This window comes from Carcharodon carcharias, chromosome 18 (assembly GCF_017639515.1).
Source record: "Carcharodon carcharias isolate sCarCar2 chromosome 18, sCarCar2.pri, whole genome shotgun sequence".
Lineage (NCBI taxonomy): Eukaryota > Metazoa > Chordata > Chondrichthyes > Lamniformes > Lamnidae > Carcharodon > Carcharodon carcharias.
This window is the reverse complement of record NC_054484.1, coordinates 1,915,339-1,940,948: the sequence shown is the minus strand read 5'-3', so window position 1 is coordinate 1,940,948 and position 25,610 is coordinate 1,915,339. Positions and strand designations below refer to the sequence as shown.

Here is a 25,610-nt window from a genome sequence, read left to right as displayed (position 1 = left end):
CCAAATGCAGCAAGACCTGGACAATATCCAGGCTTGGGCTGACAAGTGGCAAGTAACATTCATGCCACACAGGTGCCACGCGGTGAGGATCTCCAACAAGAGAGAATCTAACCATCACCCCTTCACATTCAATGGCATTACCATCACTGAATCCTCCACTATCAACATCCTGGGTGTTACCACTGACTAGAAACCGAACTGGAGTAGCCACATAACTATGGTGACTACAAGAGCAGATCAGAGGCTAGGAATCCTACGGCGAGTAACTCACCTCCTGACTCCTAAAGACTGTCCACCATCTACAAGGCACAAGTCAGGAGTGTGATGGAATACTCTCCACTTGCCTGGATGAGTGCAGCTCCAACAGCACTCAAGAAATCATCCAGGACAAAGTATCCCATTTGATTCGCACCTCTTCCACTAACATTCACCCCTTCCACCACCGATGCAGAGTAGCAGCAGTGTGTACCACCCACAAAATGCACTGCAAAAATTTACCAAAGCTCCTTAGGCTGCACCAATACCATCTAGGACAAGGGCAGCAGATACATGGGAACACCACCACCTGGAAATTCAGCTCCAAGCTACTCACCATTCTGACTTGGAAATATATCACTGCTCCTTCACTGTTGCTGGATCAAAATCCTGGAACTCCCTTTCTAACAGCACTGTGGGTGTACCTACACCACATGGACTGCAGCTGTTCAAGAAAGCAGCTCACCACCACATTCTCAAGGGCAATTAGGGATGGGCAATAAATGCTGGCCCAGCCAGTGATGCCCACATCCATAAGTGAATAAAAAAATGTGTAAGGACAGCCCTAGCAATAACAGACCAGTTAGTTTAATATCAGCAGTGGGTAATATTTTGGAAATCATAATTGGGGAAAAAAATCAACAGGCACTTGGAGAGATTTGAGTTAATCAAGGAGAACCAGCCCTGACTTGTAAAAGGCAGATAATCCTTGACTAATTGCATTTTTTGATGAAGTAACAAGGAAGGTTGATTAAGGGAGATGCGGTGGATGTTGTCCATATGAATTTTAAGAAAGTGTTTGGCAAAGTACCACATAAAAGGCTGGTTATCAAAATTGAGGCTCATGGAATAGGAGGGTTGGTGTCCAAATGGATAAAATATTGGCTTAAGGACAGAAAGCAGCGAGTCACGGTAGTTGGCTGTTTTTCAAACTGGTGCGTGGTAGACAGTGGTGTTCCCCAAGGGTCAATGCGAGGACCACTGCTTTTTTTGCTATGTGTATAAAAGACTTGGGTATTGGAATAAAGAGTAAAATTTCAAATTTGCCAATGATACCAAATTTGGAGAGGAGCGGCAAACAGTGATGATGATATCAATTGACTGCAATAGGACATAGATAGACTACCAGAATGGGCAGATGAGTGGCAGATGGATTTTAATACAGGGAAGTGTGAGGTGAAACAGTTTGGTAGAAGGGATAAAGAGTGGCAATGTTGACTTAATGGCACAAATCTGAATAGTGTGCAGGAACAGAGGGACCTGGGGTGCATGTGCATCGATCTTTGAAGGTGGCGGGAAGAGCGTCCTGCAGTCAGCATCGCAGTGAATCAGTCTGGGAAGAGCGTCCTGCAGTCAGCATCTTAATGAAGCAGTCTGGGAGGAATGTCCTGCAGACAGCACACGATGAAGCAGTCTAGGAAGAGTGTCCTTCAGTCAGCATCATGGTGAAGCAGTGTGGGAAGATTGTCTTGCAGTTATCATCAAGGTGAAGGAGTCTGGGAAGAGTGTCTTGCAGTCAGCATTGCTGTGAAGCAGTCTGGGAAGTGTCCTCGGTGAAACAGACATTTCAAAAAGTGACGTCAGCACAAAGGTGAGAGCTGATTGGTGAGTAGTTGGTAAGTGTTTTTCTCCAGGTTGTTTCTCCAGTTTAAAATAGATTAAGCTAAGGAAATTTAAGAGTTCTAGTTTTTATTTAAAGTACATAAATAATTTAACTTTTTTTTAGCTGTATTCAACTAAAAGTAAGGGGCTTTATTTCAACTAGATGCATGGCAGGGCAGCTCAGTCCCGTGTTATGCACCGCCTGCAACATGTGGGAAGGCCTAGATGCTCCCTGCGCTCTGACAGACCATGTGTGCAGGAAGTGCCGCCACCAGCTGCAGCTACTTGAGTTCCACGTTCCAGAGCTTGAGCGGCAGCTGAAAGCTCTGAGATGCATCTGCGAGTCTGAGAGTTTCATGGATAACATGTTTTTAGACATGGTCACTTCACAGCTTACGGAAGTGCCGACAGAGAAGGAAAGGGTGACCATCAGTCAGAAAAAAGGTGTCAGGCAGATAGTCAGGAAGTTCCCAGGGTGCATCACACTCGAGAACCATTTTTCTGTGTTAGAAAACAGTGAGAGTGGTGGTTCCTCTGCGCAGTGCAGCCACTCTCGTGGCACAGCTGCATGGGAGGTGGGGGGTAGGAAATAGAGGGGAAGAGCAATAGTGGTAGGAAACTCTATACTATAGGCCCACAAACAGTCAGAGAGGAATAGAAGAGCAGATTTCAGAGAAGTGTAAAAATAATAGGGTAGTAATAGTGGGGGATTTCACCTTCCCCAACATTAACTGGGTAAGTCATAGAGTGATAGATTTAGAGGGAGCAGAATTCTTAACATGCATCCTGGAGAGCTTTTTAAGCCAGTACGTATAATGTCCTACAAGAGAGGGGGCAGTCCTGGACTTAATATTAGGGAATGAAGCCGGGCAAATGGTAGTGGTATCAGTGGGGGAGCATTTTGCAGATAGTAATCATAACTCCGTTAGATTCAAGGTTTTTATGGAAAAGGACAAGCCTGGGCTACAAATCAGAGTTCTAAATTGGGGAAGGCCAATTTTAATAAAATCAGATATGATTTGGCCAGAGTGGACTAGGACCACCTACTTTTAGATAAATCTGCGACAGAGCAGTGGGACTTATTCAAGAAGGAAATAGGGAGAGTACAGGGCCAACATATTCCAGTAGAGATAAAGGGTGGGATCAACAAACCCAGGGAACCCTTGATGTCGGGGGATATACAGGATCGGATAAAGAGAAAAAGGGAGGCATATGGCAGATACCGAGGGCTCAAAACAGCAGAAGCTGCAGGAATATAGAATGTGTAGGGGGGAGCTTATAAAGGAAATTAGGAGAGCACAAAGAGGGCATGAAAAAACAGTGACAGGTAAAATAAAGGAAAATCCAAATTTATTTTACAAGTACATTAAGAGTAAGAGGATAACCAGGGAAAGAGTAGGGCCCATTCAGGATCATTTGTGTGTGCAGCCGGAAGACATAGGTAAAGGTCTAAATTAATACTTTGTGTATGTGTTCACAAGTGAGAAGGGCGATGTGGGTATGGAAATCAGAAGGACTGTGATATAATTAAAGAAATTAGCAAAGAAAGGGAGGAGGTTCCAAGTGGATAAATCTCCAGGCCCGGATGAAATGTAGCTGTTGAGTGAGGCAAGGGAGGAGATAGCAGGGGCACTGGCAATAATTTTCAATACCTCTCTGGCCACAGGAAAGGTGCCAGAGGACTGGAGGACAGCCAATGTGGTACCATTGTTCAAGAAGGGCGGAAGGGATAAACCAGAGAACTACAGGCCAGTCAGTCTAACCTCAGTGGTGGGGTAACTGTTGGAAGCAATTCTGAGGGACAGAATTAATCTACACTTGGAGAGGCAGGGATTAATCAAGGACAGTCAGCATGGTTTTGTAAAGGGGAATTTGATTGAATTTTTCAAAGAGGTGACCAGGTGTGTAGATGAGGGCAATGTAGTTGACATAGTCTACTTAGACTTCAGCAAGGCTTTTGATAAGGTCCTGCATGGGAGACTGATGATGAAGTTAAGAGACCATGGGATCCAAGGCAATTTGGCAAATTGGATCCAGAATTGGCTGAGTGCCAGGAAGCAGAGGGTGATGGTTGAGGGGTGTTTTTGTGACTGGATGCCTGTATCCATTAGGGTTCCACAGGGATCGGTGTTGAGTCCCTTGCTTTTGGTGGTATATATAAACAATTTAGACTTGAACGTAGGAGGTTTGATCGGTAAGTTTGCGGATAACACGAAAATTGTTGGGGTGGTAAATAGTGAGGAGGATAGCCTTAGATGACAGGAGGATATATACAGGCTGGTCAGATGGGCTGATCAGTGACAAATGGAATTTAATCCGGTTAAATGTGAGGTGATGCATTTGGGCAGGACAAACAAGGCACCGGAATACACGATGAATGCTAAGACCCTGGGAAGCACCGAGGATCAGAGGGACCTTGGTGTACATGTCCATCAGCCCCTTAAGGTAGTGGAACAGGTAGATAAGGTGGTTAAGATGGCATATGGGACACTTGCCTTTATTAGCCGAGGCACAGAATATAAGAGCAAGGAGGTTACGCTGGAATTGTATGAAATGCTGGTTAGGCCACAGCTAGAGCATTGTGTGCAGTTCTGGAATCCACATTAAAGGAAGAATGTGATTGCACTAGAGAGAGTGCAGTGGAGATTTACCAGGGTGTTGCCTGGGCTGGAGAGTTTTAGTTATGAGGAGAGATTGGATAGACTGGGGTTATTTTCCTTCGAGTAGAGGAGTTTGAGGGGGGACATGATGGAGGTTATAAAATTATGAGGGGATAGATAGGGTAGGCAGGAAGGAACTTTTCCCCTTGGTGGAGGGATCAATAACCAGGGGGCATAGATTTAAGGAAAGGGGCAGGAGGTTTAGAGGGGATGTGAGGAAAATTTTTTCTACCCAGAGGGTGATGGCAATCTGAAACTCACTGCCTGAGGGGTGACAGAGGCAGAAACCCTCATAACATTTAAGAAGTATTTGTATGTGCACTTGCGATGCCATGGCATACAAGGCTATGGGCCGAGTGCTGGGAAATGGGATTAGAATAGTTAGGTACTAATTTGGCCGGCGCAGATACGATGTGCCGAAGGGGCTTTTTCTGTGCTATAGACCTCTATGACCCTGTTTTGTGAGACTTTGGACTCTCCGACCTTAGGTCTGGGACATCATGACTCTGACATATTGAGAGAGTGGTTTGATCTTGGGCTTCATTAATACAGGCATTGAGTACAAAAGCCAGGAAGTTATGTTGACGCTTTATAAAGCTCTGCTTAGAGCCCAACTAGGGGACAGAGATTTAAGGTTTAGGGCAAGAGATATAGAAACTAGGAGGAGGAATAGGCCATTTGGCCCTTAGAGCCTGCTCCGCCATTCATTATGATCATGGCTGATCATCCAACTCAATAGCCTGCTCCCGCTTTCTCCCCATACACTTTGATCCCTTTGGCCCAAGAGCTATACCTAACTCCTTGAAAGCATACAATGTTTTGGTCTCAACTACTTTCTGTGGTGATGATTTCCACAGGCTCACCATTCTTTAGGTGAAGAAATTTCTCCTCATCTCAGTCCTAAATGGTCTACCCCATATCCTCAGATGGTGACCCTGGTTCTGCACTCCCCCACCATCGAGAACATCCTTCCTGCATCTACCCTGTCTAGTCCTGTTAGAATTTTATAGGTTTCTATGAGATCCCCCCTCATTCTTCTGAACTCCAGCGAATATAATCCTAATCGACTCAATCTCTCCTCATATGTCAGTCCCACCATCCCAGGAATCAGTTGGATAAAGCTTCACTGTACTCCCTCTATAGCAAGAACATCTTTCCTCAGATAACGAGACCAAAACTGCACACAATATTCCAGGTATGGTCTCACCAAGGCCCTGTATAATTGCAGCAGGATATCCCTGTTCCTGTACTCGAATCCTCTGGTTATGAAGGCCAATGGGCCATTTACCTTCTTTACCGTCTGCTGCACCTGCACGCTTACCTTTAGCGACTGGTGTACAAGCACACCCAGGTCTCGTTGCACATTCCCCTCTCAATTTATAGCCATTCAGATAATAATCTGCCTTCCTTCTGTTTTTGCTGCCAAAATGGATAACCTCACATTTATCCACTTATACTGCATCTGCCATGCATTTGCCCACTCACTCAGCTTGTCCAAATCACACTGAAGCATCTCTGCGTCCTCCTCACAGCTCACCCTCCCACCTAGCTTTGTGTCATCTGCAAATTTGGAGATATTACATTTAGTTTCCTCATCTAAATCATTAATATATATTGTGAATAACTAGGGTTCCAGCACCAATCCCTGCGGTACCCCACTAGTCACTGCCTGCCATTCAGAAAAAGACCCGTTTATTCCTACTCTTTGTTTCCTGTCTGCCAACCAGTTTTCTATCCATCTCAACACACTACCCCCAATCCCATGCAATTTAATTCTACATGCCAATCTCTTATGTGGGACTTTGTCGAAAGCCTTCTGAAAGTCCAAATAAACGACATCCGCTGGCTCCCCCTCATCAACTCTACTAGTTATATCTTTGAAAAATTCCAGTAAGATTTGTCAAGCATGATTTCCCTTTCATAAATCCATGCTGACTTTGTCCGATTCTGCCACTGTTTTCCACGTGATCAGCCATTAAATCTTTTATAATGGGCTCTAGAATTTTCCCCACTACCGACGTCAGGCTGACTGGTCTATAATTCCCTGTTTTCTCTCTGTCTCTCTTTTTAAATAGTGGGGTTACATTAGCCACCCTCCAATCTGTATGAACTATTCCTGCGTCTATAGACTTGGAAAATGACCACCAATGCGTCCACTATTTCTAGGGCCATTTCCTTAAGTAATCTGGGATGCAGATTATCAGGCCCTGGGGACTTATTGGCCATCAATCCCATCAATTTCCCCAACACCATTTCCCTACTAATACTGATTTCTTTCAGTTCCTCCCTCTCACTAAACCCTGTGTTCCCCAACATTTCTGCAATGTTATTAGTGTCCTCCTTTGTGAAGACAGAATCAAAGTAGGTGTACAAAATTATGAGAGGAACAGATAGAGTGGACAGGATAAATTGTTTCTCTTGGTGGAGTATTCTAGAACCAGGTGACATAGATTCAAGATAAGTGGTAGAAGGTGTAGGGGGGCCATGAGGAAGAACTTTTTTACGCAGAGGGTAGTGGGTGTCTGGAATTTGCTGCCCAAGTTGGTGGTGGAGGCAGAAACTCTTACCTCTTTTAAAAAGTACCTGGATCTGCACCTTAAGTGCTGTAAGCTGCAGGGCTATGGGCCAGGTGCAGGAAGATGGGATTAGAAATGGCACCTGAGTGTCCTCAGGCTGGCATGGACAGATGGGCCAAATGGCTTTCTTCTGTGCTGTAACTTTTCTATGGTTCTCTGTATTCAGTTGGTCAGCCATTTCTTTGTTCCCCATTATAAATTCCCCTGTTTCTGACTGTAAGGGACCTACATTTGTCTTCACCAATCTTTTTCTCTTCACGTACCTATAGAAACTTTTACAGTAAGTTTTTATGTTCCCTGCAAGCTTACTCTCGTACTCTATTTTCCCCTTCTTAATCAATCCCTTGGTCCTCTTTTGCTGAATTCTAAACTGCTCCCAATCCTCAGGTCTGTTGTTTTTTCTGGCCAATTTGTATGCCTCTTCCTTGCATCTAATACTGTCTCTAATTTCCCTGGTAAGCCATGGTTTGGCCACCTTTCCTGTTTTACTTTTGCGCCAGACAGGAATAAACCATTGTTGCAGTTCACTCATGAGCTCTTTGAATGTTTGGCATTTGCCTATCCACCTTCATCCCTTTAAGTAACGTTTCCCAATCCATCATAGTCAACTCGCGTCCCATACCATTGTAGTTTCCTTTATTAAGATTCAGGACCCTCGTCTCAGAATCAACTTCGTCACTCTCCATCTTGATGAAGAATTCTATCATATTATGGTCGCTCATCCCCAAGGGGCCTCGCATAACTAGATTGCCAAGTATTCCTTTCTCATTACACAATACCCAGTCGAGGATGGCCTGCTCTCTTGTTGCTTCCTCAATGTATTGGTCCAGAAAAACATCCCGTATACACTCCAGGAATTCCTCCTCTACAGTCTTGTTACTAATTTGTTTTGCCAAATCTATATGCATGTTAAAGTCACCCATAATTACAGATGTTCCTTTAATACATGCGTCTCTAATTTCCTGATTAATGCCTTTCCCAACATCACCACTACAGTTTGGGGCCTGGAAAAAACCACCACTAACGTTTTTGCCCCTTAGTGTTTCTCAGCTCTACCCATACAGATTCCATATTGTCAGAGCTAATATCTTTCTTCTCTATTGCGTTAATTTCCTCTTTAACCAGCAATGCAACTCCTCTTCCTTTTACTTTTTGTCTGTCCTTCCTAAATACTGAATACCCCTGGATGTTCAGTTCCCACCCCTGGTCACCCTGCAGCTATGTCTCCATAAACCCGTCTGTATCATACCTGTTTACATCTATTTGCGTGATTAATTTATCCACTTTATTGTGAATGCTCCTTGCGTTAAGGCACAAAGCCTAAAGGCTTGTCTTTTTAACATTACTTGTCCTGTTTCCACTATTTTTCACTGAGGCCCCGTTTGATTCTTTTCCTTGATTTCTCTGACTATCACTTAATCTTATTCCGCTTTCTGTCTTCTGTTCTTGTCTTTGATTCCCCTTCTTCTGACTCCTTGCTTAGGTTCCCATCCCCTTGCTATTTTATTTTAAACCCTCCCCAATCACTCTAGCAAATATTCCCCCCAGGTCATCAGTCCCAGTCCTGCCCAAATGTAACCCGTCCAGTTTTACTGGTCCCACCTCTGCCAGACCGGTCCCAATGCCCCAGGAATCTGAAACCCTCCTCTTCACATATCTCTTCAGCCATGTATTCATCCAATATATCCTGCTATTTCTACACTGAATCGCACGTGGCACTGGTTGTAATCCTGAGATCACTACCTTTGAAAACCTATTTTTCAACTTACTTTCTAACTCCCTATGTTCTGCTTTTAGGACCACATCCTTTTTTTACCTATGTCATTTGTACCAATGTGTACCACGATCACTGGCTGTTCGTCCTCCCCCCTCAGAATGTCCTGCAGCTGCTCTGAGACATCCTTGACCCTAGCACCAGGGAGGCAATATACCATCCTGGAGTCTCGTTTGCGGCCATAGAAATGCCTATCTGTTCCCCTTACAATTGAATCCCCTATAACTATTGCATTCCCACATTTTTTACTCCTCCAGTGTGCAGCAGAGCCAACCACGGTGCCATGAATTTGGCTGCTGCTGCTTTCTCCTGAGAGGCTATTCCCCCCCAACAGTATCCAAAGCGGTATATCTGTTTTGCAGCAGAATAAGCACAGGAGATTCCTGCACTGTCTGCCTAGTCCTCTCGCTTTGCCTGGTGGTCACCCATTCCCTTCCTGCCTGTGGACTCTTAGCCTGCGGTGTGACCACCTCTCTCTACATGCTATCCACGATACTCTCCGCCTCGCGGATGCTCCCCAGTATCCCCAGCCGTTCCTCCAGCTACAAAACTTGGGCTTCCAGGAGCTGCAGCTGGAGACACTTCCCGCACACATGCTGGCCCCGGGTATTTGGAAATGTGCCCAGCTTTCCACATAGACCAAGTGGGGCACAACATGGCTTTGAGCTCTCCTGCCACGACTTATCCCTTTAAACTAAATTAAACCTTTTGGAAGATACTGAATATCAATTACTTTCAGGCCCTTCTTCCCTACTCCTCATTGTTGCAGATTTTTGCCCCTACAAACAATGAACCACAAAATAAGACCTTAAAACCTATAATCAATAAAAATAGTAAATGCTTACCTGGCCGCACTCACGGAACTCAAAGGATCACCTCATTCCCTCCTCACCGATCTCCCTCAGTCACCCCTGCTCTCCCAGTTTTCCTTCAACTCCCGACTCCTCCCACACTCCTTTTGAACTCTCAACTCCTCTCGCGCTTCTCTTCAACTCCTGGCTCCTCTCGCGTTCCTTTTCAATTCCCAACTCCTCTTGTGCTCCTTTTCAACTCCCAACTCCTCTCACGTTTCTCTTCAACTCCCAGCTCCTCTCGCGCTTCTTTTCGATTCCTGACTCCTCTCATGCTCCTCTTCAACTCCCAACGCCTCTCGCACTTCTCTTCAACTCCCGACTCCTCTAGGTGCTGCTGACTGTCTGTCCCAGAGTCCTCCTCTCGCACTCTGCTGTTGGAGAGAGATGCCAGGGAAATGTGAGGTGTAATTTTTACGCAACGAGTGGTAATGACCCGCTGCCCACAAGGGTGGTGGAAACAGAAACAATTATTTGAAAAGGAAATTGGATCAAACAGAGGAGTGGGACTGACTGGATTGCTGAGTGGGGAGCCAGCTTGGACTCGATTCGCTGAACGGCTTTACTCTTATTGCATAAGTGACTCTGTGACATTGTCCTGCACTCTCCAAAAAAGATGTACAGTGCTGCAAAGATTATTGTTAAGCCAGAAGATTGAGAAAAATTTAAAACCAGCAAAGGATCACTAAAAAATTAATAAAGAGGGAGAAATTGGGGCATGAGAGAAAACCAGCAAGAAATATAAAAGAGACAATAAAAGCTTGTACAATAAAAGGGAAACGAATAGCAACAGTGAGGGTTGGTGCCTTAGGGGGTGAAACTGGGGATTTAATAATTTTTTTATTTATTAATGGGATGTGGGTGTCGTCGGCTAGGCCAGCATCTGCTGCCCATCCCTAACTGCCTTTGGTCAGCGGGCAGTTAAGAGCCAACCACATTGCTGTGGGTCTGGAGTCACATGTAGGCCAGACCAGATAAGGATGGCAGATTTCCTTCCCTAAAAGACATTAGTGAACTAGATGGGAATGGGAAACAAGGAAATGGCAGAGACTTTGAACAAGTATTTTGTATCTGTCTTCACAATAGAAGTAAAAAAGCACCCCAAGAATAGTAGACAAGAAGGTGGCAAAAGGGAGAGGGGAACTTAGAATAATCGTGATCACCAGAAAAATAGGATTAGGTTACTAGGGACTAAAGGCTGACATTTCTCCTGGACCTGATGGGCTGTAAACTAGGGTCTTAAAGGAAGTGGCTGCAGAGATAGTGGTTTGGTTGTAATCTTCCAAAATTCCCTAGATCATGGAAAGGTCCCAGCGGATTGGAAAGGCACAAGTGTAACACAACTATTCAAGAAAGGAGGGAGATAAAAAGAAGAAAACTGTAGACCAGTTAGTCTAAAATCGGTCATTGGGAAAATGCTAGAGTCTAATACGATCAGGCAGAGTCAACATCGTTTTGTGAAAAGAATATTTGGAGAGAGATTGCAGAGCTCTGCACTACAGAGGTATTAGGGTGTCCTGGTATATGAATCTCAAAAAGTTAGTATGCAGGTACAGCAAGCGATAAGGGAGACAAATGAAATGTTGGCATTTATTGGAAGGTGAATCGAGTATGAAAGTAGGGAAGTTTTGTTGGAGTTGTACAGGACGTTGGTGAGACCACATCGGGAGTACTGTGTACAGTTTTGGCCTCCTTATTTAAGAAAGGATATAATTGGATTAGAGTAGTTCAGAGAATGGTCACTTGACTAATTCCTGGGATAAAGGGATTATCTTATGAGGAAAGGTTGGATAGGTTGGCCTGTATCCATTTGGGTTTAAAAGAATGAGAGGTGATCGTATTGAAACAGATAAAATCTCGAGGAGACTTTACAGGGTGGATGCTGAAGGGATGTTTCCCCTTGTGGGAGATACTAGAACTAGAGAACACAGTTTAAAAGTACTGTTCTCCCATTTAAGATGGAGTTGAGGAGAATTTTTAACCCTCTGTAGATCATTACTTTGTGGAATTCTCTTCCCAAAAGAGCACAGTGGAGGCAGGGTGGTTGAATATTTTTCAAGCTGAAATAGTTAAATTCTTGATTAATAAGGGAGTCAAAGGTTATAGGGGTAGACAGGAAAGTAGAGTTGAGGCTACAATCAGATCATCCATAATCTTATCAGATGGCTTGAGGGATTGAATGGCCTAATCCTGCTGCTAATTTGTGTGTTCATTTTTTAAATTCATTCATGGGATGTGGGCGTCACTGGCTATGCCAAAATTTATTGCCCATCCCTAATTGCCCTTGAGAAGGTGGTGATGAGCTTCCTTCTTGAACCGCAGCAGTCCATGTGGTGTAGGTACACCCGTAGTGCTGTTAGGAAGGGAGTTCCAGAATTTTGACCCAGTGACACTGAAGAAACGGCGATATATTTCCAAGTCAGGTTGGTGACTGACTTGGATGGGAACTTCCAGGTTGTGGTGTTCCCATCCATCTGCCACCCTTGCCCTTCTAGTTGGTAGTGGTTGTGGGTTTGGAAGGTGCTGTCTGAGGAGCCTTGGTGAATTCCTGCAAGGCATCTTGTAGATGGTACACTATGATGCTAGTGTGCGTCGGTGATGGTGGAGGGAGTGAATGTTTGTGAATGTGGTGCCAATCAAGCAGGCTGCTTTGTCCTGGATGGTGTCAAGCTTTTTGAGTGTTGTGGGAGCTGCACTCATCCAGGCAAGTGGGGAGCATTCCATCACACTCCTGACTTGTGCCTTGAAGATGGTGGACAGGCTTTGGGGAGTCAGGAGGTGAGTTACTCGTTGCACGATTCCTAATTTATGACCTTCTCTTGTAGCCACAGTATTTATATGGCTAGTCCAGTTTAGTTCCTGGTCAATGATGACCCCCAGGATGTTGATAGTGGGGCTGGTCAGTGATGGTAACGGCATTGAATATCAAGGGACGATGGTTGGATTGTCTTGTTGGAGATGATCATTGCTTGGCACTTGTGTGGTGTGAATATTACTTGCCATTTGTCAGCCCAAACCTGGATATTGTCCAGGTCTTGCTGCATTTGGACATGGACTGCTTCAGTATCTGAGGAGTTGCGAATGGTGCTGAACATTGTGCAATCATCAGCAAACGTCCCCACTCATGATGGAAGAAAGGTCATTGATGAAGCAGTTGAAGATGTGGGCTGAGGGCACTACTCTGAGGAACTCCAGCGTTGATGTCCTGGAGCTGAGATGACTGACCTCCAACAACCACAACCATCTTCCTTTGTACTAGATATGACTCCAGCCAGTGTGGAATTTTACCCCTGATTTCCATTGACTCCAATTTTGCTTGGGGTCCTTAATGCCCCACTCGATCAAATGCAGCCTTGATGCCAACAGCAGTCACTCTCACCTCACCTCAGGAGTTCAGCTCTTTTGCCCACGTTTGAACCAGGGCTGTAATGAGGTCAGGAGCTGAGTGGCCCTGGTAGAAACTAAACTGGGTGTCAGTGAGCAGGTCATTGCTAAACAAGTGCTGCTTGAAAGCACTGTTGATGACCTCTTCCATTACTTTACTGATGATGGAGAATAGGCTGATGAGGCGGTAATTTGCCAGGTTGGATTTGTCCTACTTTTTGTGTACAGGACATTCCTGGGCCATTTTCCACATAGCTGGGTAGATGCCAGTGTTGGAGCTGTACCAGAACAGCTTGGCTAGGGGACCGGCAAGTTTTGGAGCACAAGTCTTCAGTATTATTGCTGGAATATTGTCAGGGCCCATAGCCTTTGCAGTATCCAGTGCCTTCAACCGTTTCTTGATATCACGTGGAGTGAATCGAATTGGCTGAAGACTGGCATCTGTGATGCTGGGGACCTCTAGGGGAGGTTGAGATGGATCATCCACACAGCACTTCTGGCTGAGCATTCTAGCAAATGCTTCAACCTTATCTTTTGCACTGATGTGCTGGGTTCTTCCCTCACTAAGGATGGGGATATCCTCCTCCAGTGAGTTGTTTAATTGTCCACCACCATTCATAACTAGATGTGACAGGACTGCAGAGCTTCAATCTGATCCGTTGTTTGTGGGATCGCTTAGCCTCTGCAATCACTTGCTGCTTATGCTATTTGGCATGCAAGTAGTCCTGTGTTATAGCTTCAACAGATTGACACCTCATTTTTAGGTATGCCTGGTGCTGCTCCTGGTATGCCCTCCTGCACTCTTCATTGAACCAGGGTTGATCCCCTGACTTGATGATAATGATAGATTGGGGGATATGTTGGGTCATGAGGTTACAGATTATGGTTGTATACAGTTCTGCTGTTGCCCCACAGCGACTGATGGATGTCTAGTCTTGACTTGCTTGAACTGTTAAAATCTATCCCATTTAGCACGGTGGTAGTGCCACTCATCGTGATGAAGAGTATTCTCAATGTGAAGGTGGGGCTTTGTCTCCAGAATGACTGTGTGGTGGTTATTCCCACTGATAATGTCATGGACAGATGCATCTGCGGCAGGCAGGTTGGTGAGGATGAGGTCACGCATGTTTTTCTTGTTAGTTCCCTCACCACCTCCCGCAGACCAGTCTAGCAGCTATGTTTTCGGACTCAGCCAGTAAAGGTGCTACCGAGTCACTTGGCGATGGACATTGAAGTCCCCCACCCAGAGTACATTCTGGGCCCTTGCCACCCTCTGCTTCCTCCAAATGGTGTTCAACATGGAGGAGCACTGATTCATCAGCTGAGGGAGGGCAGTACATGGTAATCAGCAGGAGGTTTCCTTGCCAATGTTTGACCTGATGCCTTGAGACTTCATGGGATCCGGAGTCGATGTTGAGGATTCCCAGGGCAATTCCCTCCCAATTGTATACCACTGTGCCGTCATCTCTGCTGGGTCTGTCCTGCTGGTGGGACAGGACATACCCAGGGATGGTGATGGTGATGTCTGGGACATAATCTGTAAGGTATGATTCCATGAGGATGACTATGTCAGGCTGTTGCTTGACTAGCCTGTGAGACAGCTCTTCACATTTTGGCACTAACCCCCAGATGTCAATAAGGAGAACTTTTCAGGGTCAACAGGGCTGAGATTGCTGTTGTCGTTTCCGGTGCCTAGGTCGTTCCAGGATTTTGATGCAGAAAAAGTGAAGGAATGGCCAAGTCAGGATTGTGAGTGGCTTTGAGGAGAACTTGAAAATGGTACTGTTCCCATGCATCTGTTGCCCTTGTCCTTCGAGGTGGTAGAGGCCGAGGTTTTGGAAGATGCTGTTGAAGGAGCCTTGCTGAGTTGCTGCCATGCACCTTGCTGATGAGACACACTGCTGATACTCTGCATTGGTTGTGCAGGGAGTGAATGTTGAAGGTGGTATATGGGATGCAATTAAGCAGGGTGCTTTGTCCCGGATGGTGTTGAGCTTCTTGAGTGTTGTTGGAGCTGCACTGATCCAGGCAAGTGGAGAGTATCCCATTACACTCCTGACTTGTGCTTTGTACATGGTGGACAGGCAATGGGGAGTCAGGAGGTGAGTCACTCACCACAGAAATCCCAGCCTTGCTCTTGTAGCCACTGTATTTATATGGCCGATTCCGTTATTTTCTGGAGAATAGTAAGCCCCCCAGGATGTTGATAGTGGGGGGATTCAGCGATGCTTCTGCCATTGAATGTCATGGGGAGATGGCTAGATTCTCTCTTGATGGAGATGGTCATTGCCTGGCACTTGTGCGGCACAAATGTTACTTGTCATTTATCAGCCTAAGCCTGAATATTGTCCAGGTCTGTCTGCATTTGGACATGGACTGCTTCAGGAGCTGTGGAGTTGTGAATGGTACTGAATACTTTGCAATCATTAGCGAATATCCCCACTTCTGTCCTTATGGTGGAGAGAGGGACGTTGATGAAGCAGCTGAAGATGGTTGGGCTGAGGGAACGACCTTTAGGAACTGCTGCAGCAATGTCCCGGGACTGAGATGATTTACCTTCAACAACTACCACAATCTTCCTTTGTGCTAGGTATGACTCCAACCAGTGGAGAGTTATCTCCCTGATTCCCATTGACTTCATTTTTGCTAGGGGTCCTTGATGCCACTCGGTCAAATGCTGCCTTGATGTCAATGGCAGTCATTCTCATTTTGCCTCTACACCACCGAATCCAATGTGCTAGCTTAGCCCATGGTAAGTAACGGTCATGAGTTTTCAGTAATTATGATATCCGACCTGACACTAAACTGAAAGCCTGTCAGGTAGTGGTTCTACACTTCTTTTTTGTGCTGAATCTTGGACAACTAATGCATACTATGTCAAGGCCCTAGAACAACATTATTAATAATATCTTAGAAGGATCTTAAAAAGGTCTTGCAAATCAAGTGTGATGGCAAAAGAAAAGAATGAGCATTATCCAATTATCGAGGCCTTAACAATCCCACGTCGCCTGAGATGATGGGACGTCGTCAGAATGCCTGACTGAAGAGTGCACAAACAGGTGCTCCACTGAGAGCTATGCCAGGGTGCACATTCATAGGGAGACCAAAGGAAATGTTAATCTCAAAGTCGCCATTAAGGTCTGCTCTATTAGCAAGAACGCAAATTAGAACTCTGATTTCTGGCCCATCCTTGTCCTTTTCCATAACAACCTTGAATCTTACGGAGTTATAGTCACTATCTGCAAAATACTCCCCCAGTGATACCTGTTCCTGTTTTGTAATCAGTTTCCTAGCTCCTTAAATTCTGCTTGCAGGACCTCATCCATATTTCTTCCTATGTCCTTGGTACCAATATGTACCACGATCTCTGCCTGTTTGCACTCCCCCTTTAGAATGCCCTGCAGCCGTTCAGTGACATCCTTGACCCTGGCATCAGGGAGGCAACATACCATCCTGGAGTCTCGTCTACAGCCACAGAAATGCCTGTCTGTTCCCCTTACTATTGAGTCTCCTACCACTATTGCTCTTCCACTCTCTTTCCTACCCCGCCCCCTCCCATGCAGCTGAGCCACTCTGCCATGAGCGTGGCTGCACTGTGCAGAGGAACTATCACTCTCACCGTTTTCTAACACAGAAAAATGGTTCTTGAGCGTGATGCACCCTGGGGATTTCCTGACTACCTGCCTGACACCTTTCTTCTGACTGATGGTCACCCATTCCCTCTCTGTTAGCACTTCCGTAAGCTGTGGGGTGACCACGTCTAAAAATGTGCTGCCCTCGAAACTCTCAGTGCCTCCAGCTGCTGCTCAAGCTCCAAAACCTGGAACTCAAGTAGCTGCAGTTGATGGCACTTCCTGCACACGAGGTCGGTCAGAGAACAAGGAGCATCTGGGCCTTCCCACATGTTGTAGGCGGTACATAACGTGGGACTGAGCTGCCCTGCCATGCCTCTTGTTGGAAAAAACCCTTACTTTAAGTTAAATACTGTAAAAAAAAGTTAAGTTATTCATATACTTTAAATAAAAATTAGAACTCTTACCCTTCCTTAGCTTAATCTGTTTTAAAGTGGAGAAAAAAACAGGAGAAAAACATTTATCCACTACTCACCAATCAGCTCTCACCTTTGTGCTGATGTCACTCTTTGAGGCTTCCCCTCACTCGCGTTGGTTCTGATCTCTCTGCTGCTCTCTCGCGCTGTCTTGTGATGTCACTCTTGTTATTTTCAACAAGAATTGATTGCTTCAGAACAGACTGTTTCACTGCGATGCTGACTGCAGGATGCTCTTCTCAGATTGTTTCACAGCGATGCTGACTGCAGGACACTTCCCAGACTGCTTCACCGCGCTGCTGACTGCAGGACACTCTTCTTAGCTTCAAAGCGATTTTGTATGCTTTTAGTTTTATCTAGTCTCTTACATCTTTGGTAACCAATGCTTTTTTTTAGCCCAATAGGGCTGTTGCCCCTTAGACGTGCAAACTGGTTCTGTATCATTCTCAATATTTTTTGAATCCCTCCTAACCTTTTGTTATTTTACCCATTAACAGATTTGCGCAGTGTACTGTGGACAGTCTCTGTCTCATTGCATTGAAGTCAGCCTTACCTAAATCTAGAATCTTAGTAGCGTTTTTGCATTACTCCCTTTCAAAAACTATTTAAACTCAATCATATTATGATTACTATTAGAAAGATGATCAGGCATCATTAAGCTGTTAACTGAATCTGGCTTATTACTGCATCTAAAATGACCTGCCTTCTTGTTGGTTTCAGGTCAAAATGCTCCAAAAAATGATCCGGGATGTACTCAGAAAATTCTGTATCCTTCTGGCATGTGCTAGTCAGCTTATTCCAATTTATATGAAAGTGAAAATCGCTCATTAAAACCACGTAACCTTTGCTTCCTGCTGTTTAATCTCTGCATTTATGCAACTTATTGCTTTGAAGCTGTTATCAGGAGGCTGATACTCAGCCTCCACTGCCAAGGAATTCCCACTATGGTGTTAAATCTTTTATATTTTTTAATTCTACCCATGTCTTCACTACCTCTCATTATATTCTCACTTATCGCTGAAGTGATTTTATCCTTAATCACTAAGGCTACTCCTCCCCCACTTCCATTTTCTCTATCTTTCCTGTAGGCCTTATAACCTGGTATATTTATTTTCCAGTCTTGACTGTATTGCGGCCATGTCTACTAATGGCTACTATGGCATATCCTCCAAGTAGAATTTGCACCTGCAATTCATTCAATTTGTTCCTTGTACCCCATGCATTTATACAAAGAATAGTTATTTGATCTACACGACCTAAGCAGTCCTTCAGCTCTAATGTTTTATTCATTTTTTTTAATTTCTCTCTCCTGTTTAAATTACTTTATATATTTTAGTTTCCCTTTACTTGTAGTGCCTAAAGCACAATTTCTGACTGTTACTGTGCTCTCTTTCCTTCTATTTGATTTCAAACTATTATTTATACTACCCTTTCAGTCTGAAGGCCCCACCACCCTCATTAATTAGTTTAAAACCCTTATGACTGCCCTGTTATTCCTTTAGCTATGACCCTGCTCTCAGCCCAGTTCAGGTAGAGCCCATCACAATGGTCCAGTTCCTTCCTGTCCCAATACTGATGCAAATTTCCCAGGAACTCTCTGGCATATGGTATGTGAGCATCACTGGCAAGGCAGCATTTAATGCCCATTCCTAATTGCCCTCAGAAAGATGGTAATGAGCCTTTGTGTCGAAGCGCTGCAGACCTCATAGTGTGTTACACCCACAGTGCTGTTCGGGAAGGAGTTCCAAGATTTTGACTCAGCAACAGTGAACAAATTGTGATTTATTTCCAAGTCGGGATCTTGTGTGACTTGGAGGGAAACTTGTAGATGGTGGTGCTCCCATGTTCATTTAAGTGATAAGGGCCACAGGTTTAGAAGGTGCTGTCAAAAGAACCTTGGGGAGTTTTTTTTTATTCTTTCATGAGTGTGGGTCGCTTGCTGCTCCAGCATTTATTGCGCATCTCTGTTTGCCCTAGAGCAGGTGGTGGTGAGCCCTCTTCTCAACTGCAGGGAGCTCCAGGATTTTGGCCCAGCGATAATGAAAGAACAGTGATATAGTTTCAAGTCAGGATGGCTCGGAGAGGAACTTACAGGTGGTAGTGTTCCCATGCATCTGCTGCTCTTGTCTTTCAAGGTGGTAGAGGTCACGGGTTGGGAAGATGCTGTCGAAGGTGCACTTAAAGTTTTCTAATGCAACTAAGTCTGTTTGCTTTGGTGTCCTGTGATAAGAATTGTGTACGCTTAAGTAATGAGCCAGTTTGTGTTTTAAGTGTTAAAGGAGTAGATGGATATGACCAGTATTGCCTTCGTATAATGCTAACTTCTAAAACCAACGATGCTCCAATGTCTTAATCTTTTTAAGTGACAACTTATTGAAGTAGAAGCTGAGCATTATTAAAAATGAGGAAGGCTTTTGCGCAACAAAAACAGAAATACCTGGAAAAACTCAGCCAGTCTGACAGCATCTGCGGAGCGGAACACAAAGGCTTTTGCGCAGTTGTTTGTGCTCCTTTCGCCTTCAACAATTTGTAATTAAATGCAGTCGGAGCTTCGTGCAGGTTTAGCTATCTACCAATCTTCCGGCTGCTAATTATTTGTGTTTCAGAAGCCTGTGAGCAAAGATGAATTCGTTAAAATTCGGAAGAAAGATTTGGAAAGACTAACAACTGAAACTATGCAAATCAAGGACTTTCTGCCGAAGATTCTTAATGGAGAATTCTTGGAGACCTTTCACCAACTGGAAGCAGCTGAAGCAAGTAAGGTTTTTTTTGCTTTTGTCGGAAGACTGTACTTCAGTTCATGAATAAGCAGCCATGAAGATTTGGTTTTAAAATATCGAAAACTGGAAATACTCAACAGGTCTGGCAGTATCTGTGGAAAGATTAACATTTCAGATTGATAAGGAATTTCTCCCGAAAGGTCACCAACCTGAGACATTAATGTGTTTCTCTCCACAATAGCTGCCTGACCCGCTGAGAGTTTCCAGCATTTTCTGTTTTTATTTCAGATTTCCAGCACCTGTAGTATTTAGGATTTGCATGGAAATTTGGTTGCCTGTTAATTCTTAACACACTGCACAAATTGTTAACCACAAAGCATGTGGGAGCTCCTGGATGCCAGTTTGATTCAGGGCAAACAAGTCTGCAGTAAGTGTTTGAAGTTTGAGCAGCTTTGGCTGAGTTTATGAGCTGGAGACTGAACCACAGACACTGTGACGCGTAAGGGAGGGGAAAGTTACCTGAATTCTTAGCACCAGGAGGCACTCACACCTCTTAGAACAGGGTCTTTTGATTTGGTCAGTGGTCAGGGACAGGAGAGTGTGACTGCGAGTGAGGCAGGTAAGGGGACTCAGAGGGCAGGAGTGCAGGAGCCTCGGCCCTTGCAATGTCCATCAGGTTTGAGGTTTTTTCACCTTGTTTGGATGAGAGTGGGGGCTGCAGGGTGGATGAGCTAACTGGCCATGGCACCATGGTACAGGAAGCCATTCAAGTGGGGGGAGCAAAAAGGAATGTAGTGGTAGTAGGGGATGGTATAGTCAGGGGGATTGACACCGTTCTCTGAAGCGAAGAGCATGACTCCAGACAGCTGCATTGCCTGCCCGGTACCGGGGGTGGGACATCTGCTCAGGGCTGGTGAGGAACTTACGATGGGAGGTAGAGGATCCAGTCGTAATGCTCCATGTAGGTACTAATGACATAAGCAGGAGAAAGAAGGAGGTTCTGCATAGTCAGTATGAGGACCTAGGCACCAAATTAAGAAGCAGAACCTCAAAGCTCATAATCTCTGGATTATTACCTGAGCCACAAGCAAATTGGGATAGGACAAATCAGATTAGGGAGATGAATGTGTGGCTCAAAGACAGCTGTGGGAGAAGTGGGTTCCGGTTCGTGGGGCACTGGCACCAGCACTGGGGAAAATGGGATCTGTACCGTTGGGACGGTCTACATTTGAACTGTGCTGGGACTGGTGCTCTTGTGAGCCGCATAACTAGGGAAGTGGAGAGGGTTTTAAACTAAATAGTGGGGGCAAGGGATCAAATTTGGGAAGATGTGATAAATCAAAGAGTAGAGACAAGCCAAAAGAAAAAGGTGTTATTACGGGAAATGAAAAACAGTGACAGGAAGGGATAGAGAGTACAAATGTAACAGTAAATCAACAGGTGAAACTAGAAGTTATAAAAAGAATAAAAGAATGTAAATAAAAGCTCTGTATCTGAATGCACGTAGCATTTGAAACAAAACAGATGAACTGAGAGTACACATAGAAATAAATAATTACGATTTGATAACCATTACGGAGACATGGCCGCAGGAGGACGTGGATTGGGACCTGAATATTGAAGGGTACAGAATATTTAAGAAGGAAAATAAGTGAGGAAAAGGTGGAGAGGTGGCTCTGTTAGTTAATGATGGTATTAGCACAATAGAAAGGGATGACCTAAGTTCAGGAAACCGGGATGTGAAAACGGTTTATGTAGAGATGAGAAAAGGTAAAGACAAGAAGTCACTTGTAGGAGTTGTGTACAGGCCTCCTAACAGTAACCACATGGTAGGATGAAGCATAAAGGAAGAAATAATTGGAGCTTATCAGAAAAGCACGGCCATAATCATGGCAGGTTTTAATTTACATTTAGGCTGGAAAAGTCAGATGGGCAAAGAAAGCCTAGATGAAGAGTACATTGAAAATTTTCGGGATAGTTTCTTAGAACAGTTTGTTCTGCAGTCAACCAGAAAGCAGGCTATACTAGATCTGGTATTATGCCATGAGATGGGAGTAATCAATGATCTCATAGTGAAGGTGCCCCTAGGTAGCAGCAACCACAAAACTAAGACTGAATTTTACATTCAGTTTGAGAGAGAGAGAGGAGTTGGTCCGAGACTATGTTTTTAAACTCAAATAAGGGCAATTGTGAGGGAATCAACACTGAGCTGGTTAAAGTGAATTTGCAAATTAGGTTAAGGGATAGGACAATAGAGATGCGACGGCTAATATTTGAGGCGATATTTCAGAATGCACAGAATAGATACATTCCAACGAGTAAGAAAAAGTCCAAGGGAAGGACACAACATCTGTGGTTAACTAGAAAGGTTAAAGATAGTATCAAACTTAAAGGAAAAGCATATAATAAACAAAGGCACATGACAGGTCAGAAGATTGGACAGAATATATGGAACAGCACAGAATGACTAAAAGACTAATAAGGAGGGAAAAATTAGAGTATGAGAGAAACCTAGTCAGAAATATAAAAACAGATCGTAAGAGCTTTTATAAATATTTTAAAAAGAATCGAGTTAACAAAGTGAGGATTGGTCCTAAAGAAGTGAGTCTGGAGAATTGCTACTGGAAAATAAGGAGATGGCAGATGAATTGAACAATTATTTTGCATCAGTTTTCACTGTACAGGATACAAGTAACATCCCAGAAGCAGTTATAAACCAGGAAATGCAAGTGGGGAAGGAAGTCAGGAATATTACAGTCACTAGAGTGATACTGAGTAAGTTGTTGGAGCTGTGGGCTGACAAGAGCCCGAGTCCTGATGGACTTCATCCTAGGGTCTTAAAAGAAGTGTCCAGTGAGATAGTTGATGCATTGGTTTTAATTTTTCAAAACTCCCTAGATTTGGAGAAGGACCCATTAGATTGGAAGATAGCAAATGTAATTCCATTATTCCAAAAGGGAGTGAGACAGAAAGTGGGAAACTAAAGGCCAGTTAGCTTAACATCTGTCCTTGGGAAAATGTTAGAACCTATTATAAAAAAGTTATAGCAGGGCATTTGGATAAGCTGAGGGTCATCAGACAGATTTAACATGGTTTTGTGAAAGGGAAATTGTGTTTAACCAACTTATTGGAGTTCTTTGAGGAAGTAATGTGCTGTGGATAAAGGGGAACTGGCAGACGTACTGTACTTATATTTCCAGAAGGCATTTGATAAAGTGCCACACCAAAGGTTATTGCAGAAAATAAAAGCTCATGGTGTAAGGGGTAGCATTGGCATGGATAGAAGATTGGCTGGCTAACAGGAAGCAGAGAGTAGGCATAAACGGGTCTTTTTCAGGTTGGCAAGATGTAACGAGTATATGCCACAGGGATCAGTGCTGGGACCTCAAGTGCTTACAATTTACATACATTACTTTGCTGAATGGATGGATGGATGGGATGGCTGCCAATTGTGCTGATGACACAAAGATAGATAGGAAAGTAGGTTGTTAAGAAGACATAAGGACACTACAAAAAGATATAGATAGGTTTAGTGAGCGAGCAATGATCTGGCAAATGGAGTATAATGTGAGAAAATGTGAAATTGTCCATTTTGGCAGGAAGAATAAAAGAGAAGCATATTATCTAAATGGCTAGACATTGCAGAGCTCTGAGGTGCAGAGGGATCTGGGTATCCTAGTGCATGAATCACAAAAGGCTAGTATGCAGGTACCGCAGGTAATTAGGAAAGCTAATAGAATGCTATCATTTATTGTGAGGGGAATTGAATACAAAAGTAGGGAGGTTATGCACAGAGATAAAAAAAAAACTGCGGATGCTGGAAATCCAAAACAAAAACAGAATTACCTGGAAAAACTCAGCAGGTCTGGCAGCATCAGCGGAGAAGAAAAAAGTTGATGTTTCGAGTCCTCATGACCCTTCGACAGAACTTGAGTGAATGCAAGAAAGGGGTGAAATATAAGCTGGTTTAAGGTGTGTGTGGCGGGGGGGGTTTGGGTGGGGGGAGAGAAATGGAGGGGGTTAGTGTGGTTGTAGGGACAAATAAGCAGTGATAGATAGAAGCAGATCATCAAAAGATGTCACAGACAACAAAACAAAAGAACACATAGGTGTTAAAGTTGGTGATATTATCTAAATGAATGTGCTAATTAAGAATGGATGGTAGGGCACTCAAGGTATATCTCTAGTGGGGGTGGGGGGAGCATAAAAGATTTAAAAATATTTAAAAATAATGGAAATAGGTGGGAAAAGAAAAATCTATATAATTTATTGGAAAAAACAAAAAGAAGGGGGAAGAAACAGAAAGGGGGTGGGGATGGCGGAGGGAGCTCAAGACCTAAAGTTGTTAAATTCAGTATTCAGTCCAGAAGGCTGTAAAGTGCCTAGTCGGAAGATGAGGTGTTGTTCCTCCAGTTTGCGTTGGGCTTCACTGGAACAATGCAGCAAGCATGCCCTACCACCCATTCTTAATTAGCACATCCGTTTAGATATATATCACCAACTTCAACACCTATGTGTTCTTTTGTTCTGTTGTCTGTGACATCTTTTGATGATCTGCTTCTATCTATCACTGCTTATTTGTCCCTAAACCACACTAACCCCCTCCACTTCTCTCCCCCCACCCAAATCCCCCCACACACACACCTTAAACCAGCTTATATTTCACCCCTTTCTTGGATTCACTCAAGTTCTGTCGAAGGGTCATGAGGACTCGAAATGTCAACTCTTTTCTTCTCCGCCGATGCTGCCAGACCTGCTGAGTTTTTCCAGGTAATTCTGTTTTTGTTTAGAGAGGTTATGCTTCAGTTGTACAGGGCACTAGCGAGACCACATTTGGCATGTTGTGTACAGCATTTCCTTATTTAAGGAAAGATGTAAATGCATTGGAAGCAGTTCAATGAAGGTTTAAAAGACTAATACCTGGAATGGGTGGATTGTCCTATCAGGAAAGGTTGGACAGACTAGGCTTGTATCTGCTGGAGTTTAGAAGAGTAAGAAGCGACTTGATTGAAACCTTTAAGATCCTGAGGGGTCTTGACAGGGTGTATGTGGAGAGGATGTTCCCTCTTGTGGGAGAATCTAGAACTAGGGGTCACTGTTTAAAAATAAGGGGTCACCCATTTAAAACAGATGAGGTGAATTTTTTTCGTGAGTCTTTGGAACTCTTCCTGAAAAGGTGGTGGAAGCAGAGTGTTTGAACATTTTTAAGGTAGAGTTGGATAGATTCTTGGTAAGCAAAGGGGTGATAGGCTATCAGGGGTAGGTGGGATGCAGGTTGCAGATTACAATCAGATCAGCCATGATCTTATTAAATGGCGGAGTAGGCTCAAGGGGCTCAATGGCCTTCTCCTGCTCCTTGTTTGTATGTTCATATAAGCTTTTAAAATTGTGTTTTTCATCCCTAATTTAATATTTACTGTAGTTCAAAGGATGCTGTTTATAAGAACTGGTGGAATTATTAATTTTGGACACCATGTACAAAGGATATAGTATGGGTTTATAGTCTATGTAGGATATGGTGTGGGGTAGGGTACAGTGAGTATAAGAGAATGTGTGGGTTCAGCATACAGTGTCTTTAGGATATGGGATGGATTTGGGTTACACTGTATATAGGATAAATTATGAGTCTAAGGTATAGTTTATATAGGATATGGTAGGGGTTTAGGACACAGTATATATAGGATAAGATACATTTTTTTATTCTTTCACAGAATGTGGGTGTTGCTGGCTGGACCAGCAT

General features: G+C 44.1%; 1 protein-coding gene across 1 annotated transcript in view; it reads left to right on the top strand.

Annotated features, from left to right (window-relative positions):
- Positions 1 to 25,610, top strand: part of LOC121290901 (heat shock transcription factor 2 binding protein) — a 173,992-nt gene that overhangs the window by 16,203 nt on the left and 132,179 nt on the right. Inside the window, exon 2 of the mRNA XM_041211938.1 lies at positions 19,757 to 19,907. Within this exon, the coding sequence (XP_041067872.1) occupies positions 19,757 to 19,907 (151 nt within the window). The remainder of the gene's footprint in view (positions 1 to 19,756; positions 19,908 to 25,610) is intronic.